Source organism: Nematostella vectensis, chromosome 14 (assembly GCF_932526225.1).
Source record: "Nematostella vectensis chromosome 14, jaNemVect1.1, whole genome shotgun sequence".
Lineage (NCBI taxonomy): Eukaryota > Metazoa > Cnidaria > Anthozoa > Actiniaria > Edwardsiidae > Nematostella > Nematostella vectensis.
In genome coordinates this window covers 10,062,021-10,080,235 of record NC_064047.1, presented here as the reverse complement: position 1 = coordinate 10,080,235, position 18,215 = coordinate 10,062,021, and the positions used below count along the sequence as shown (strand labels likewise).

General features: G+C 38.6%; 2 protein-coding genes across 3 annotated transcripts; one reads left to right on the top strand and one right to left on the bottom strand.

The window, feature by feature from the left end:
- The first annotated feature begins 8 nt into the window (after positions 1–8).
- On the top strand, positions 9–12,679 carry LOC5510354 (cullin-5). Its single transcript, XM_032379474.2, has 21 exons — positions 9–178; positions 1,117–1,216; positions 1,570–1,752; positions 2,338–2,479; positions 3,492–3,637; positions 3,852–3,932; positions 4,454–4,547; positions 4,655–4,785; positions 5,440–5,547; positions 5,911–5,975; positions 6,210–6,351; positions 6,637–6,680; positions 7,435–7,522; positions 7,970–8,090; positions 8,425–8,504; positions 8,921–9,013; positions 9,676–9,791; positions 10,518–10,563; positions 10,928–11,046; positions 11,169–11,292; positions 11,897–12,679. The coding sequence occupies exons 1-21, from the start codon at positions 48–50 to the stop codon at positions 12,089–12,091; spliced, it is 2,349 nt and encodes a 782-aa protein (XP_032235365.1). The 5' UTR covers positions 9–47; the 3' UTR covers positions 12,092–12,679.
- On the bottom strand, positions 12,638–16,863 carry LOC116601144. 2 transcript variants are annotated; one of them, XM_048721984.1, is made up of 4 exons: positions 16,846–16,863; positions 16,246–16,626; positions 13,962–14,217; positions 12,638–13,046 (listed from the first exon to the last, which is right to left on the bottom strand). In XM_048721984.1, exons 2-4 carry the CDS (start codon positions 16,524–16,526, stop codon positions 12,684–12,686), a joined length of 900 nt encoding a protein of 299 aa, XP_048577941.1. In that variant the 5' UTR covers positions 16,527–16,626; positions 16,846–16,863; the 3' UTR covers positions 12,638–12,683. The 2 variants fall into 2 exon arrangements, with proteins under 2 accessions (XP_048577941.1, XP_032235366.2); XM_032379475.2 differs by lacking the exon at positions 16,846–16,863 and having other exon boundaries at positions 16,246–16,821.
- Between the last annotated feature and the right edge of the window lie 1,352 nt (positions 16,864–18,215).

Below are 18,215 nucleotides of genomic sequence, written 5' to 3'. Positions count from 1 at the left end.
GCTGATTCTTTTTAGCAGTCTCCGACTAAGAAATAAAAAAATGAAAAATGTCTCTCCTTCTAAACTCGAACAAACCAGGCGTACAATTCGAAGATAAATGGCACGAACTAAAGCTCACAGTTAATAAGTTGCTCAAGCAAGAACCGGTTTCGACTCATGAATGGCAGGATTTGTTTTGGTGAGCTTTTGTTGAGCGATTCTTTCTTCGTGAACTGTTACTGTCTAGGGATTTTTTTACGTGCCTTTCCGCATCGTTTTACTTTGGTTTGGTGTTGATTGTGATTTTTTGGGAGATGTATGAGTTATAATCACTATCTAACCAGTAGTTTTTTTTATGGAGGCGTCGGAAAAGGGATTTCTGATGGATGATCAGAACCTTATTGCATTGTTGTCAGCTTTTTTGGTCATCGAAGTGTCATGTGTAGGAGTGACCTGCCCACCGTGTCCATCAAGACAAGCTTTGATAAAGTAACAAACTAGGATGCTGGAATCGCAGTATTTGATAACATGAACTTTGCAACTAAGAAATTTGCAGCTCCTAGACCCACACTGGTGCACTGGTACTCGTGTCACACTGATTCTCTGATGACCTTAATGTCAATCCAATAGTATGTTTCTTTTAGCCTTATCAGCTCACTTCCTAAAAATGTCAAGGTTGGCACGGTAGTATGTTTAATGCCTCTGTAATAACAGAGTAGTTATGCTGATATTTCCTTTGTCAGTCCTTTGTCAGAGCAAAAAAAAAAGATGAGCTGATGCTCGAAACATCATTAAAACTACTCTTATTGTGCCTATTGCTTAGTGTAAAACACACTATTTCAGCCTTGTGTCGATTTATCTCCCTCATTCCACCACACCTGGGCAGACCACCTAATTTTTCCACAGGTTTTCTGTCAAAATGTCAAGGTGTCCATCGTATCATGGTAGCGCAAATCAGACTAAAAGTTTAATTAATTATATTCTGTTTTAAAAGATCAGCATTAAAACTTGCTAAGTAGCTCATGTTTAGGGAAACCTTAGAAACTGGGACTCTGGGGAACTTTTAGGATTTGTGTATTTTTTTAAACCAGTATTAATAATACACCAGAATTTAATTGATATATTTTTGGTGTTTAGGGATGTCCATAAAGTGTGCAATTGGGACGAGAAAGGCCCACATAAAGTATTCCATGCATTAAAGGATGAAGTTAGTCTGTTTATCCACCAAGTGCAGGAGGTAAGTGAAAACTCTCAATAGCGGTGGTGGTGACAGAGGGGAAGGGGTGCTAGGTAAACTCCTTTCCCCTAGAAAAATAAGAGTTGCCCCCCCACCCCCCCCCCCCCCCACGAAAAATTTGGTAAGACCAATCATTGGAATCCTGGATGATGTAGCCAGGGGATGTTAGCAATAACATAAACAATAACATGATTTAGCAAACCTGGGCAAAAAAAATTTGGAGGGGAATTCTCTATAAAAATATAATGGTATAGCCTAAATAGAATTTGATTAAATAATTTGTATTCTGATATTGTATAATTTGCATTCTAATATAAAAAATTGTTAAGAAATTGACTGTATTTTTTTACCAGCGTGTTTTGCAACATCAAGATGACCACTCATTGCTCAAGGCATATATATCACAATGGGCCAAATTTTTTACCCAGTGCAGTTATCTGCCGAAACCATTTGCCACACTTGAATCCAACCTACAGGGCAAGGCAGGGGGTGGAGCTAGCAAGCGGCCTCTTGCCGAAAGCATCACTGTGCAGAAGGTATGTACTGTATAATGGAGCCCGTCTCCCTGGGATGTATTAGACTCTCACAGACACTTCTCAATGCTCACTGAATAGTACTCTTGTCCCCGAGCTTGTAACAACAGCTTGGAGGTGTTGTGAGACAATGTGCAGATTTTGGGCTTATATAGTAGTTTTCTATGATAAACTATTATTCTAAAAATTTGTAATAATATTAGAGAGCCTTAAAGAATGTTGATCACCCACTCCTTTGTTATTGTTTATCTTTGAAAATACTGTTATTCACAAGGAAACTTCAAAATACTGTAACATGATACGAATGAAGTCTGACATTTTATTGATGATATCTGATTAGAAATATCTTGGATAATTGCTTGAATTAGAAGATGGAAATGGATGCTTTGTGCGACTCTCCATTGACCGGGAGCATAAAATGCTGCGTGATAGGGCATTTTTTTTAAGATTAACTATGAATACTGAATGCTAAACTAAATTGTTAGTATGTAATATATTTATACTTACTAAGATTAACTATGAATACTGAATGCTAAACTAAATTGTTAGCTATATAATATATTTATACTTACTATATTCTTTTTTCAGCTAATGCTTGACACATGGAATGAAGGTATATTCTCAAGCATCAAAAACAGACTGCAGTCCAGTGCTATGAAGCTAGTGCATGCTGAAAGGAATGGAGAGGCATTTGATTCCCAGCTTGTCATAGGAGTCAGGGAATCTTATGGTGAGTAAACTAGACTGATTAGTTAAAAGTACCCTGTTTGGCATTGCGCAAGGCTGAGTACTGTCCATAACTTTTTTTTTTACATTTTTTTCATGTAGAAATTTTTTAAAGCTTTTTCTGTGGGATTTATTAATATTCAGTTTGCCTAAGGGGCCATCCAAACGATCCAAAATAGGTACCCCAACATCTGTTATCATCATCATACCAGAGAAAGTCAAACCTTTATTATAAATTATTTTTTAGGCAGTTACAGTACACTGTGTTTGTACATAACAAGACATGTCTAGAAAACTTTGGGGCATAGGCCCCCCTATTTTCAGATATTAGGCTTGAAAAAAATAAGAAATGTCTGCTTTTCAGTTTAACTATGTTGTTGCTCAGGTGTGGCGTAAATTCGCCCCACCATTTCTCAGTTTTAATTTCAATTGGTGTGATCTCTGAAAAAATGTGTATACTTTTATTAATTAATTGAGTGATTAGAAATTAAAGCCACAATTATCCAAAACAATCAACCCTGTGTCACTTTATATTGTGTTTACACTGCTCGCAGGCTACGCTCCCTTGTGTTAGATATTCATTACAAGTTCATAGTTTGTTAATTAGTACTTTGATTCCCGGCATAGAAAGAAATACAAATTTCGGGATACTTCACTTTAAAAGTCACATTTAACATTTTGTTTATATAGTACTTGCTTAGTACTTCTATGGAATATTCTGTCTTATTTAATGTGAAATTAAAGCTTAATTGAAACATTTTCCTATCATGTCACAGCCTAACAGTAAAATATCCTGACAAATTACTCTAGGGGTAACAGCAAAAGCATACCTGACATGCCAGGTTTTCACACACACAATAATGATAAATGCTAAGGTTTAATTTTTTACATTGCCAAATGTTTCTTTTTTCTTGCTGTGAGAGCTGTTGTGACTCCTTTTTTAATGCAATTTCAGATGCTTTAGATGATTTATATGAGTAGTTTTAAAAAGTCAATATTTGTTTTTCTCGTTTTAGTGAATTTGAGCTCAGATGCATCAGACAAACTGATGATTTATAGAGAAAACTTTGAAAAGGCATACATTGATGCCACTGAAGAATTTTACAAAGCACAAGCATCGTCATATTTACAAGAAAATGGTGTACAGAATTACATGAGATATGTAAGTATTAAAAAGTTTTGAAACTTTAAAATCAAATTGATTTTTTCTACTTTTTCCACACTCTGTTACAAGCATGGCAATAACGCCCTTCAGTAATTTAGAGACAGCCCCCCTCCCCCTCCCCCTCCCCCTGACAGGACATAAGATACTGTACAATGTTACACAAAGAGTCACTAAAATTTGTTAAAACTTATTTCCGTTCTATTTTCCTCAGGCTGAAATGAAGCTGAAAGAAGAAGAACAGAGAGCACTTAGATATTTAGAAACCAGAAAAGGCTGCAACTCAGTTGCTGTGGTAAGAAGCTAGAACTATTAATAATCATCATTGAATCATGTTTTGCTTAGTTGAACTTTCATAATATAGCCCAGTTGCATCTCTTTGAAGCATCCTTGACAGTCATCTGGTTTAACTGGGATCTCCAAACTTTAATAGTCAAATCCCCTTATCCTATCCCATTTTTACCAAATAATATCCTACAAAAATATCAGGCAAGGAACAGAGGCCAAAAGTATCTTGGTTTCGGTAAAAACTCTCCTGTGTTTTGTTGTTTGCAAAAGTCTATATCATAATATGAGAAATTATGATTGATGGTCTGAAAAGTTTGTTCCAAATTTGCAAGTATTCTACAGTCTTCTCTACTGAAAGGACAACATTCTCCTTAAAATGGATAATATTATAATGGCATGACCTTAGAAAAGTATTTTTTTTTTAATAATAAACCTGGATGCTCAGTGTGACTATGCTGTAATTAACTGCTTCGGGCTATCAGTTGTCTTACTAAAAGTGATTAACCCCACCATTGCCTCTACAATAAGCTTACAGAATGCTGTGTGAACGTTCTTGTGGGAAGCTTCAAAGAGACAATTTTAGCAGAGGGCCCTGGGATGATCGCTGCCAATGAGACAAAGAGTGAGTCAAATTCCTCTTGTACTGTACTTGTTTGGTCCAACGAAGGGGCTCACATTTGAAATGTCGACAAAACTACTGTGTTTCACAGAGATTTTTATTTATTCTAGAGCTGCTTTTAATGTTTCAACTGATGGACCGAGTAAAAGGAGGAGTTGACCCAATGATTCAAAGCTTGGAATCATATATAGTGACAACAGGACTTAATGACATGTTAGCTGCTGCTGAGACCATAACCACTGTAAGTGAACAAGCCTATAATCATCAGCACTGTGGTCAAATTCAATTGATAAACTATTTTGTGTTATCAACTTTCCTTCAATCCATTGAATGCTCGTTATCCACATAAAAACTCACATAAATCTCAATCAATATCTCATTAAGAATAATAAGCTAGTGACCCTGTCGACGTATAAGATATGCCGGGGATGCTGGCCCATGGTACCATTTTTAGTGACACTGCTTGCGCAAAACTGTGGTTGTATGCTCCTCATGACTGCATTATGAGCAGCTAGATGTACATTAGATATACTTGACATGTAAAATTACAATCTTGTAAAGTACATTTGATGATGTCCTGCAATGTTAATTTCGGCTACTATATTCAGATACTCAACATCTATACACTTCTTTTGCGCTTTACTTTGTTCACGGTCACTGCAATTCTAGGTACCATCTATTTTTCTCCAACGATAGTTCTAATGCTCGTCAGCAAAACTAGGATGAATATGGTTCACCAAGAATTTGTATTCACGGTACAGTATACCCTTCAGAGGTATACACTGCTTTAAGAAGTCTGCCGTGAAGAAGTCTTATCAAAGACGAACATTTGGGTCTTTGGTGGACCTTTCTGAAAGGAATGGAGCATGAACTCATAGTTGATTAATTTTCTCAGGATTCCGAGAAGTATGTAGAGCAGCTCTTGGCACTGTTCAACCGCTTCAGTGCCATGGTCAAGGAAGCGTTCAATGATGATCCGAGGTTTCTAACAGCGAGGGATAAGGCACGTTGGTCTCAACATTGTGTGTAGTAAAAGGCTACTTGTGTTAAATAAGTCATTTCAGCTGCCATTTTGTCATCCTGGCAAAATTCAATCAGTGAGAAAGCATCCTTTTCCATGGGCTGATAAAAAGAAGCTTTAGGGATATCCTTGTTTGAATTTGGTAACTGAAGTATTTGGCTTTATTTTCATCCACGATTTGTCTTTGATATTTGATATGAGATAAAAACAATAATACTATAGCACAGGTCTCCTTATCTTTCTCCTTTACTGCCCCAAGAATTGATTCATTACCCTCTGAGTAGAATGTCTTATTGGAATTGAGGATTCACTTTCGTTTTAAATTTTCCTTGTGTTTCATTTCAGGCTTTCAAGACTGTAGTTAACGACACTAAGATATTCAAGCTGGAATTACCAAGCAAAGGAAAAGGGTAATGGAAAGTTAGGCCCACCCCAAAAGTCCCTTTGCAGCCGTCCATCCCCTCTCCTTCCCCCTCCCCTCCCCCCACGTGAGCTTTAGTGACTTACAAACGCCGACGGCTGCAAAAAAAACTACCTATCATTTCCCTAGATTTCCTCAATCCTTTTTCTTCATAATGTGAGCAACGTAATACAACCCGTTTGGTAATACATCCTCTGATCTCTTTATGCCATATTTGTCTCAGTTCTGGCGCATTAAGTGTCAAGCCCCAGCCAGAGTCGCGTTGTCCTGAGCTTCTAGCTAACTATTGTGATATGCTGCTTCGTAAGACGACTTACAGCAAGAAACTCACCTCGGATGAGATTGAGTCCAAGCTCAAGGATGTGGTATGTTTGCTTCATCGTCCATGCTCTTCACACACAAAGTCAATTCCATTCACGTTGTAACATTCATTTACTGGTATGTGTCCCATCTAAGAATATCAAAAATATAATAAAGCATGCAGCATAATTACTGTAACAATAATTCGCAGAAAGCGATGTGAAAAGCGGTAGTGGCCATTTTTTTAGTTGATAATTTGTGTCCTGGTTATTTTTTTTTTCGGGGGGGGTATGAAAATTTTGGGTTTCCTTTAGCTTTACCATATTTTTAACCTCACTTTTCCCTTTCAGTTGTTAGTTTTAAAGTATGTTGTAAACAAAGATGTATTTATGAGGTAAGCGACTACTCTGTTTTCTCATTATTCAGGGCTTCTGGAATTACGCGTAAAAAAAATCAAAATTACGCGGGAATCTTTGCTAAATTACGCAGAAAATCAATCATTACGCGCTAAATTACGCGGGATTTTGCATTAAATGTTTCTTAAAAAATCAAAATTTTGCAGGATTCTTTACTGAATTACGCGCTAAATTACACGGAATATCAACTGTTACGCCCAAACTACATTTTGTACCGAAAGAAAGCACGAAATAACTTGAAAAGGTTTTTTGGGCGAAAATATTTTAGGCGAGTTTTCATTGGCTTCTAGCCACCAGCCAATTAAAAAAGGTATTTTATTGTTAGTCCTAGGCCTTCGCGGTTTAGCGCCTAGTCATTTTATTTGTTTTCGAAATTCAGTTCGAAATATCGCACTCTTACGAAGAATAAGAAATAGAGGTAAAAACCCTAAAAGAACACATCAGCTGTGCACTAAAATGTTTTGTCTTTCAAAATTTAGCCAAATTACGCGATATTACGCGGAAATTTGTGGTTTACGCGGATTACGCGGAGAAAGCCAAATTACGCGCTTCCGCACAAGCGCGTAATTCCAGAAGCCCTGATTATAAGTACCTCTTAAATAAGCTGATTGAAATCGATACATTTGCATGAACATTTTCTCCTTTTTCCTCTCTATGGAAAGGACGCTGTATTGTTAATGGCACCAATCACTGCAATCTTCTTTAATGTTTCCATTTGCGGTCATATTGTAGGTACCACAAAGCACACCTAACAAGGCGGTTGATATTAGATACATCCGCAGATAGCGAGATGGAAGAGAACATGGTTGAATGGCTAAGGGTAGGTTCTCTCTATGGGTCGTTTCCGGATGATGGGATTCCTGTGGTATTTGAGCGTGAAAGCGAGGCTTTGAAAATTACAATATAATACTTTCATTATTTTGCGAACAACCACTCCCTTATTATTGCCTACCATTGAAAATGCAGCGGTTCGTTTGCAAAAATAAACCACCTACGACTGAAGTTTTATACCTTATTAACGATATTTTTTTCAAAGCATCTCAGTCACTTTCTTGAATTAGCCGATGGAAATGGATTGTTTGAGTGAGTCAGTAATGGCGGGTATTGAAAACCACTGTAAAAAAAAAAAAACGGGTAGCGAGGACATTTTTTGCTACGCCACTATGTTGAATCTCAGCCTGTGGGCTCTTAGTCCATAGGATCTTATGCATTGGTGTTTACCATACTGATTTATTGCCAGGAAATTAATTTTGTGTTACTTCTCTAGGATGTGGGTATGCCGGCTGACTATATCAATAAGTTGGCTCGCATGTTTCAAGACATTAAAGTCAGTGAAGATCTCAATCAAGAGTTTAAAAGAACTTGTAGAGACAAGGGTGACATAGCAGGTGAGAGTCGCTCGTGCTTAAATGTCGATCGACCACTCCCTTGTTATCGCTAACTATTGAAAATACAGCAGGTTATTTTAAAGAGAACTTCAAAAAATCACCCACCATTGAAGTCTGATAGTTTATTAATGATATTAGATTAAAAGTTTCTCAGTTACTCGCTTGAATTGACCGATGGAAATGGATTCTTAAACTCACTCGGTATTGTGCGGGAGCCTAAAATGGTGGCGTGATTGGCCTCCCTATTACGTTGACATCTTCGCCTTTGTCATTCTCATATACCGGTGTCATCATTGTCACCACCATTTTGTAATAACATTCATATTTTTTCCAGATTCTATAAATATTAAAATTCTAAATGCCGGTGCGTGGTCGAGAGCATCAGAGAGAATTCCCGTCTCGTTGCCCACAGAGGTTAGTCAGCTATTTGCTGATGTTATATCTATTTTATTATGAACTACTTACAGCATGATTATTAAAACCTTGAACGGCCAAACTATGTATGGAAATGTTTATTTAGACTAATCGCGCCCGAGATATTAACCCATTGCCCAATCACACGCGAGATATTAAGCAATTAAATCCTATTCCGGCAGCACTGTAAGCAAGCACATGATCCTTGGTGACTAGAAGCAGCGGTACTTGACCTTGTAAAGAAACCAAAAAGGGCGTATGGGAGAAAACAGTCAGATAGTAACATGTCTCCTTAAAACGGCTAAAGTCTGGTGTCGAATTAGTAAGGAGACACTTAACATCACACGGCGCTGTTTACCTTATTATTATTGATCGCGCTGCAATAGTCGTCTAATCAATAATGGATGCTCTTGCAGCTGGAAGACTGCATACCGGAAGTAGAAGAATTCTACCGGAAGAACCACAGCGGACGTAAACTACAATGGCACCACCTGATGTCAAATGGCGTGGTACGTAACCACAGGGTAACCAGCCTTTTATTCTGCTTTTGCAGAACGGTATTGGACTGGACTCGGGAAGCCCAGGAAAAGCGATTGTGGGATCGTCAGGCTTTCCTAGCCACAGGGCGCCCGCGTTCAATATCACTCTAGCTCTCGATTCCAGTCCACTCGCGCAATTTTACTGAAGCGCGGAAAATTTGTAAAACTACAGCAAAATTAACACTATAATTTTCAGTCATTTTCTTTACTCTGCGTTTTTTAAAGGCTGTTCTATAGGGGAAGCGGCTTTTTTTAAATCACTTTTCTATTCAAGACTACTGTTATGCTGGTTATTGCCACATTGGTCGCCTGCTCACCCGAATACGAACACTATATACTACTTATGTCCTTTTGGCTGCTAACTGCGGCTTTCAATATTCTTTGAGCTTTCACCGACGATTTCCAACAGCTAAATCACCTTCTTGCTCTTATCATTTAAAGTTCTTGAAGCGTTTCTATTTGCCTGCACTGAAATGGTTTCCAGTCATGCAACATCTTTGCCAGGCATGAACCAATCAAAAAGCGCCAAATCTTAGTCCATTAGTTTGAATAATTTAGCTGTTGGAAATTATTTATAAGAGCTCGTTGGATATTAGAAATCACAATAAGCGAAAATATGCTTTGTTTTACAGATCACGTTTAGCAATAAAACCGGCAAATTCGATTTGGAAGTAACCACCTTCCAAATGTCAGTGCTGTTTGCTTGGAACGAGAGACCGCTAGACCACATTTCGTACGAAAACTTGAGGTAAGATGCATGGCAGAGTGGTATAGAGTAAGACGCTCGCTACTGTGACCACCAAATTTTAAGAAAGTTAGCCAAATATCATGCGAGATTCACATAAAAAAAATATTTTTTTTTTTTTTTGCTTTGCTGACTGCCTTGTTTACTTCATGCCAATCAGATAGTATTATTCTCGCTTTCCAAATTGCTTTCTCCCTAAGACTGGAAGACTGTCAGGAATACCGCGGTTTTGCCTGACCGAATATAAAGCAATTTTGATAATTCTACCAATTGCACTCGGGTACGAAATATGATTAGACAGAGACAGTGCTGAATAACGTATGCGCATGCGCGTGTTCTGGCGAAAACAGACAAAATCTCAGTGTTGAATCGTTCGAGTAAAGGTACGAAAGGCTGACTTTGGTCGCTGTTTTGACTTACTGTACAGCATTAAAATCATACTGTACAAAAGATGACAGATTTGTTTGATAATGAGGGAGTCATATAGAAAATTTTAGCCTTAGGTTTGATCTAGTTTTCTTAGCATTCGCCAAAATGTGACAGTTCGCCGGTAAATCGCCGCCATTTCAAAACAGAAAGGCTGGTTTAACCGCACGGTACTGGAACTAGTCTTGCGTTTTTCAGCACTTCTTAGACAGATGGCATAGACGGAAGCTTGTGCACGCTTATATATATTGTTTTTGTTTTTGTTTATTCTCGTATATAATGATTTTTTTTGTTTATACCCAGACTAGCGACAGAGCTTCCAGATTCCGAACTGCGGAAAACTCTTTGGGTAAGAAATCCTACTATATGTTTCCATAATTTCTTCAATAAGCGACTCCTAAAATCAGCGCATCCCCCGAATAAGCGCCCCGCCTTATTGGAAAAAAATATGAATAAGCGGCTCCCAGGAAAATATATTATACTTTTCGGTACCTTCAGTCATATATAGCTAATAAGCTATTATACTTCAAACGCATATGTGTATTTTGATGTTTTCTTGCAAATAAACTGGTGTACATTGAAATGTGGATCGATGTAACCCAGTCACAAGCCATTGGTTGACTTTTCTGTTGATTTTCAGTTGATTTTGGCATTATTATTGATATTCTAGTTTTAGCGTCTTTTTTTAATTTGTTGTTGCTACTGTTTCTCAGTCTATGGTATCTATACCTAAGCTAAAGCGGCAAATTCTAACGTGCGAGCCGGCAGTTCGCTCGCCCAAGGACTTCACGGATAGTTCTATGTTCTGGGTCAACCAGGATTTCGCGCTGATGTAAGTAGAACCACACAATTACCACCATAGGTACGGATGTTTTCCAAAATGAAGAGATTGAAATTTTCGATAAACAAAAAATAAATTAGGTGGGGCGCTAACGAAGTGTGTTTTCTTTGCAGTAAGAATGGCAAAGTTCAGAAACGCGGAAAAGTCAATCTGATTGGCCGGTTACAGCTTTCTACGGACAAAGCGAAACAAGAGGAGAATGAAGGGATCGTGGCACTCAGAATTCTTAGAATACAGGTGAGATAATGGTTTTGGTGATGATGATGATGATGATGATGATGATGATGATGGTTGTGATGATTATGGCGGTGACGGTGGGTTGTGATGGTGATGGTGATGGTGATGGTGATGGTGATGGTGATGGTGATGCTGATGCTGATGCTGATGCTGATGCTGATGGTTGTGATGGTGATGGTGATGGTGATGGTGATGGTGATGGTGATGGTGATGGTGATGGTGATGGTGGTGATGGTGGTGATGGTGGTGATGGTGATGGTGATGGTGATGGTGATGGTGATGGTGATGGTGATGTTTGTGGTGATAACGATGGTTATGAGGACGATGAAAGTTGTGATGATTATGGTGGTGACGGTGGGTTGTGATGATGATGATGTCGATGATAATGATGATCATAATGATGATAACGATGATAATGTTAATGTTGATGGTAATGATTATTCTAATGATGATAACGATGGTTATGATGATGATGATTGCCAACAACGCGATGAGATTAACAACAACATCAACAACAGACAACAAAGAGCTGGGATCACGGTTATGATAACGGTGGTAATAATAGTAATGTTCTAATGCATATATAATATTGTGTTGTCCACAGGAGGCAATTGTGAAGATAATGAAGATGCGTAAAAGAATCACAAATGCGGCGCTACAGACAGAACTAGTAGAAATCCTGAAAAATATGTTTATCCCACAGAAAAAGATGATCAAGGAACAAACCGAATGGTTAATAGAACATAAGTACCTCAAAAGAGACGAGGAAGACATCAATACCTTTATTTATCTCGTCTGATATCAGGTACTCCATGACTCAAAGTCAAAGGAAGCCATGTCAATGTAATTGAAAGTGAATAGAATTTTGCTTCAATTAAACATTCTTTTTAGTAAGCGAGTTTCGAAAGGTTGTTGCGGCCATTACAAATGGAGCTTACTCGGTAATTGAAAACATTCAACAACACTTTCATTAACATAGTGGGAAGCTTGATGAAGAAATCACATAGAAGAACTTGATGAAGAAACCACATAGGGATTCTCGCTAGTATGTGCCAGATGATGTCATCATCATCATCATTAATTTCCTTAAGGAAATTTTCAAATTCTGTTTTTATTAATCACAGTATGCTGACAAATGTTTCCAAGGCCGAATTGGTTGATTTTGTTGAATTGAAATGCTGTTAAATTGGTCACAAAAATAGCATCCTTATGTAGAGTTGATTTGGGTAGCTGTGTTTGGACGAGAAATGGATACCACAGAATGAGTCCAAGAATGGGCATGTAAATGGTGAGAACAAGTTAGGCTTGTACATAAATTCACGAATTAAAATTCAACCCTGTAACATTGTTTTATAATGAATACTTTAATTACATTTGAACGAGTGAATTTTTCATCTCTGTTGGACTTCTTGTGGCTCGGTTTTTTGTACAGCGGCAGCCCTATGCAAATCACCCAAGTCGTAGCCAATAGCATTTGGCCTTGCTACACTGATTTCTCCCTCCATTTTAATAATGACATCGCTGACGTCGTTCACCCAATTCCTCCACACCTTATATGGTATTGCTGTAACGCAGTACACTGGCCAGCAGGCACACCACAAAGGATGGCAGTCAAAGCAGTGATTTAAAGCGCTGTGGTTGGTCATTGTGAAACTCGCCCCAGTCGCCTGGGTGAGAGTGAGGCACTTGAGCTGATCGTACCGCGCGGGGCCTTGGCGCTTCCACCACTCTAGGATGAGTGAGTTGAAATTGAACTGAAAAACAAAAAGAAAGAAACGGATTTGCGAGTTCTTCCAAGGGCTGTAGGATAGTTTATCTACCAAATGACGACTTCGTGAGACATAATAAATATAAATTATTTAGTTGACTCCTAAAATCCCTCGGTTATCGGACATCATGCTAACTGAGTCCTCTTAATCGGACCTCTCAACAAATGTGACCCTCCGGAATCGGTCCTCATACTTTTTTCGAACCCTATGTGATCGGTCTTCTGACAAACTGTAACCCTCGGAAATCGAACATCTCATAATTTCCAACCCCTAAGTAATTCGGATCTTATGATAACTCGAACCTCGTTATCCCGAACTAAAGTAACTTCCAGGTGGATTTGCTTCGTGTGCTTTTCGCTTTTGACCTTCTTCAACTCTAGCCCTCAGTAAGCCGAACCCTCGTTATCTCGAACCAAAAAGTCAGTTTCCCTTTCCCATTTGCCTCATACATTTTTTTTGTTTCTACCACTTTTAACTCGAACTGTCTTCTGTGACTTTCGATCTCCTGGTGGCTCAAAATGATTTCTCTCCATATGTACGTTTTAATATACTGTGAAAAGTATATCAATTTTTTATTAATATTATGATCGAAACGGACTTCTAGATGTCCGACTTTTGAGAGTTCCCTTCGATCATTTTTTTTCACTTTTATATCACCTTACAACGGTGTGTAAACTTGTAGGATATTGTATTTACTACAGCTTTGCTATGGCTGACCAACAAATTGAAAGAGACTCAGATAAATTATCATAGGGAAATATTAAAGCTAGTACCATCAACTCGAGTGAGTTATGGCAAATCGACCTCCTGATAACTCGAAAGCATTTTGATTTCCCCTGGAAATTCGAGTCATCATCGGGAGCCGCAGTACTATACAGCAGGAAAACGTCTTGGCCTCACCTCGATAGAGAACTTCTTTCCTTGTATAACAAGAGCCTCAGCCGTGTTGAAGCCCTCCTCCAGCTTCCGTCTAACTGTCGAGTGACTCGTATCAACACTCATCACGAAATTGGGCATGATCCACAGGTCTCCGTACATAGAGGTGTCCCCAGTCCCCCACGTCTGGTTGGTGTAGGGTCTCCCCCACGGGGTGTTGTGTTGTTGATACCACCATTCAAGGTCCCGGATGCTGAGATATTCGCCCTTTCTGTTGAGCCTGCGGTTGGTTAAACATTCATTTTGTTGCATTTGTATAAAAAAAATCATTTACAGTAAATTTGTATTTTATTGCATTTTTTCCCTGTAACTCGAATTGTTCGATATGCCATCTCTATTTTTCGCCCTAACAAGAAAGGCCCTGGGAACGAGATTTGTAGTAACTTTACTCTTAATGGGTTCCCTGCGGTGCTTCCTCGGAACTCCTTCCAAGGTCTCCCGGTCACAATCCAACATGGCGAACGTTTCCACGGACATGTGCTTCTCTAAAGGCCCTGTCACACGTACGTTTTTTCTCTTGCGACCTGTCTCGCAAAAAAATTGTTGCAGGTCGCATGCGCATTTTTTTGCGTGTGACACCCCCTTTGCAACTTGTTTAGCATTTCTCAAAGTCGCACAAAAAGTAGAACGCTTTTCTACTTTCTGCAACAAATTGTTTCCTTAAGAGCAAGTTTTGACAATTTTACCCGTGTTAAAAGGTCTCTGAGAGCAAAAAAGGTAAGCGAAGTCATCAAGGTAACGAAGTCATCAAGGTGAGCGAAGTCATTAATAAGAAAATTAGTTGTCAGGGGTAGCACGACTGTGCGAAAACCATGAACTATCTTTTAATTTCGCTTAGAAAAATAAGCTAAATTTGGCTAAATTCCGTTCAAATGCAGAATATGTATGAAAGCGAATCCAAATGAAATTGATTTTGGTTCAATGATCTACTTAGATGAGGGTCGAGAGTTTGAGTCCTTCAGGGATAACTGTACAATTTTGTGTCTGAGAAGATAACGTAGCAGTGTAGCAGTCATCATCTGATCATAAAAAAGTCTGATCCGCATGCAAGTCAGGAATCTCAACAAATTTGAATCGCATATTTTTGTCTCAAACTAAGCTCTTAATTCAGCAAAAAATGGGAAAGAGAGAGATCATAGCCAATTTGTTCCAAAATCACTCTGGATTTAAAATTAAAGGGTCTTGCTGCCATGAAGTTTGATAAGAACAGAAAAATGTGATATTGATAAAGGCCTTACGCAAATAGAACGGCGCAGTCAAACGACGACGGCAACGTGGACGACGACGGCAGAAAACAATGGGATTTGATTCAGAATTCAATAGTAGCACGTGAAAATGCGTTCTGTCTGATACATTTCAGCCGTTTTCAATAAAACCACGACTTGAAAACTCCAATTTTCACGGTTAATTGAGGACGCGGACGTTTGCACTGTAAACTCCTCTAACCACGTTCGCTACTGTAGAAATAATGTCCTTAGTTTATTTTTATCTGTCTCTGACTATAATGTTTTGCTTATTCCATTGCAATTAAATTATAATTGACCGCCAAGCGCCAACGCATCTTTTTCAATCTCGTCCTAGCTGTCGCCGTCGTTCTTGCTTAAGGTCTCTAATAACACTTCGCGGAAGGGACAGACGTGATATGCACTCTGAAATGCAAACTGTCTGATGTATTTCAGGCATTTCCCCAACCACGACGTGGAAACGTCTAGTAAAACTTAGCTCCTCCAGGCCTGGTGACTCGAAAATACTTCACACCAAATGTGCTATGTGTTAGGGTTAGAAATTGCTGCCTCGGTCTGTTTTATGGGAGTCACGCAACACGAACGGAAAATAAATAAATGAATAAACGTACGAATGAATGAATGATTGAATAAAAAATGGATAGCCGTCAAAATCATTTTAACCTCCAAAGCAATTTTTACCTCCAAGCACTAAAACAAACACACTTTCAGTTCTTCTGAACTGCGGTCCTTAAAACGACACCATCGAGCCCATTTCTTTTCTGATGACATTAATGTCCAGATGTTATTAGGATATGATGATTCATTAGCGTGAGACCCCTTAAGGGATAGTAGAAGCGGAAAAAATGTTAGTAGTTAGTAGAATTTCGTACCCTAAAATATAGGGCGTCACGTAGGAACCCACGTCTACTTTTATGGAGATTCCCCCGGGTACTTCTTCGAGTCACCCTTACGTAAAAAAAGAATGTTTGTAAGAATGTAAGTAAGTAAGTCAGAGTACTCACTTCTGCCCCATCGGGACGTGTTTTCCGCAGGTAACCTTAAAAACCAGCGGCCTCCGGTAGATCTGATGACGAACTTCCTCGATATCAGCTAAAGAAGTGACTACGGAGATTTTCGGGAAGTTGCTAAAATCTTTCGAGTCACCGATAACGGTTACGACAGAGCTCCTTGGAGTTTCAATTTCCCCGCTTGACGAGGGCTGGAAGCATTTCGGTGGGAAAGAGTTGAATGTAGTCTCGGGGATAAGAAAGATTTCGCTTCCGCAAATCAAAACGTCCGCCATTTACACTTTTTCAATTTGACTGGTTAGGGTTTTTTTTTCTCTTATTTGCTTATACTCGCTCCTCTTCGACCACTGAAAACTCGTTCCGTCGGCCAGAGTCCTACGAATGGTAGATATTTCGTTAGTCTGTGTTCTTTCCCCCCCACTTTTAGCTTTGCGTCATCATTTTTTATAGAGCAGAATCTTAAGAGAAGCGAAACGTATGCAAACACAGGTGGGATGTGTTGGTTTCTTTTTGATCACGGCCATTTCGTTTTCTGATATCTTTGTCTTTTGAATCACATTTAAGCAGCAGTAAAAATAGTCTTATTTGTTTTACCTGTCAATTCAAAGTTATTATGAGTATTTTTTTAAGAAAGCACTTTTTGTATTCTAGAGTTTGCATTTTATTATTCAATCCGAGCAAATACGTTTGGCAAACAATTAAAGCAGGTTACCAAATACAGCTGCGATTTTTTCAATACCCGAGTATTTTGTTTTATTACTGAAAATTAGCTAAAACAACAGAATAACCTTATTTTTGACTGATATATTCAATTTCCTGAAGAGGAAAAAAACTTCATCAATTTTTTCCGAACCGCGCTCCAAGAAGAAGAGACTTGATTACATCATCACGAAAAAACCCTTTGAACTGTACTAAAAATGTCCTGTATACTCGTTTGTTGTTGTTGTTATTATCATTTTTTTACGCCTTCCCCACAATTTAATATATATTTACATAGTTTGTTAATTGAGAACCCTGGCAGTATAACTAAATTACAGGCCTGGTCAGCAAACGCGACACTTTTCTCTTATTTCGCTGGGCTAGAGAAAGAGGCCTCTGCTCTCAGGTAAAATAATACCTAGTTGATACAATACAATTACAATTTGCTTAAGGTAGATGCAAATGTTTTGGTAACAAAGCAAGGTCTAGATGAGGGATCTGCATGTCGGTAGTCTGTTAGAATTATTGGTCTTTGTCGGTAGTCCTCTAGAATTATCGGTCTTTGTCGATAGTCCGTTAGAATTGTCGGTAGTCTGTTAGAATTGTCGGTCTTTGTCGGTAGTCCGTTAGAATTATCAGACTTTGTCGGTAGTCTGTTACAATTATTGGTCTTTGTCGGTAGTCTGTTACAATTATTGGTCTTTGTCGGTAGTCTATTAGAATTATCGGTCTTTGTCGGTGGTTTGTTAGGATTATCAGTCTTTGTCGGTAGTCAGTAAAAGTTAGTATTCACTTTAGTACAGAATTTCATATTTAAACTATATAAAAATGGGCGAATCAAGGGTTTCAAGAAAGGGGGACCAAATCATTGTTCTTTCGTAGATTTTATTATATTTCTTGTTAATTCTAAGCCAAATATCTGAAAATAGGGAGAGGATGCGCCCGGCACAGCCCGTGATCCCACCTTGATACAGGTTGCAGAAACGTTAAAGAATTGTTTCTTAAAATGTTGCGTAAAGTATAACGAATACTAGATTTTGCAATTGTACAAAAAATTGCATTGCGACTAAGTTGCAGAAAGGGGTGTAGGGAAGTGCCGTTCTAGACTTACCGTCCCGCGTGTCAACACCTTTTCAGCAATTCGAGAGCGCGCGCGCTATTCTTGATGCCGCGCCGCTGCCGTTGCGTAAGGTCCTGAATTTATAAATATAATGAAATCTCCCTGTGTTAATTGATAGCTGACTACTATAGTTAACGCACACAGA

Bases quoted from the DNA above. Each gene is read 5' to 3' on its own strand.
- LOC5510354 (XM_032379474.2), top strand. From the start codon at position 48: ATGTCTCTCCTTCTAAACTCGAACAAACCAGGCGTACAATTCGAAGAT. The intron at 8,505-8,920 runs GTTAGTCAGCTA...ATGCTCTTGCAG, and splicing joins CCGTCTCGTTGCCCACAGAG to CTGGAAGACTGCATACCGGA. The intron at 9,014-9,675 runs GTACGTAACCAC...TTTGTTTTACAG, and splicing joins ACCTGATGTCAAATGGCGTG to ATCACGTTTAGCAATAAAAC.
- LOC116601144 (XM_048721984.1), bottom strand. From the start codon at position 16,526: ATGGCGGACGTTTTGATTTGCGGAAGCGAAATCTTTCTTATCCCCGAG. The intron at 14,218-16,245 runs GTGAGTACTCTG...AACCAACCGCAG, and splicing joins CACGTCCCGATGGGGCAGAA to GCTCAACAGAAAGGGCGAAT. The intron at 13,047-13,961 runs GTGAGGCCAAGA...TTTGTTTTTCAG, and splicing joins GAAAGAAGTTCTCTATCGAG to TTCAATTTCAACTCACTCAT.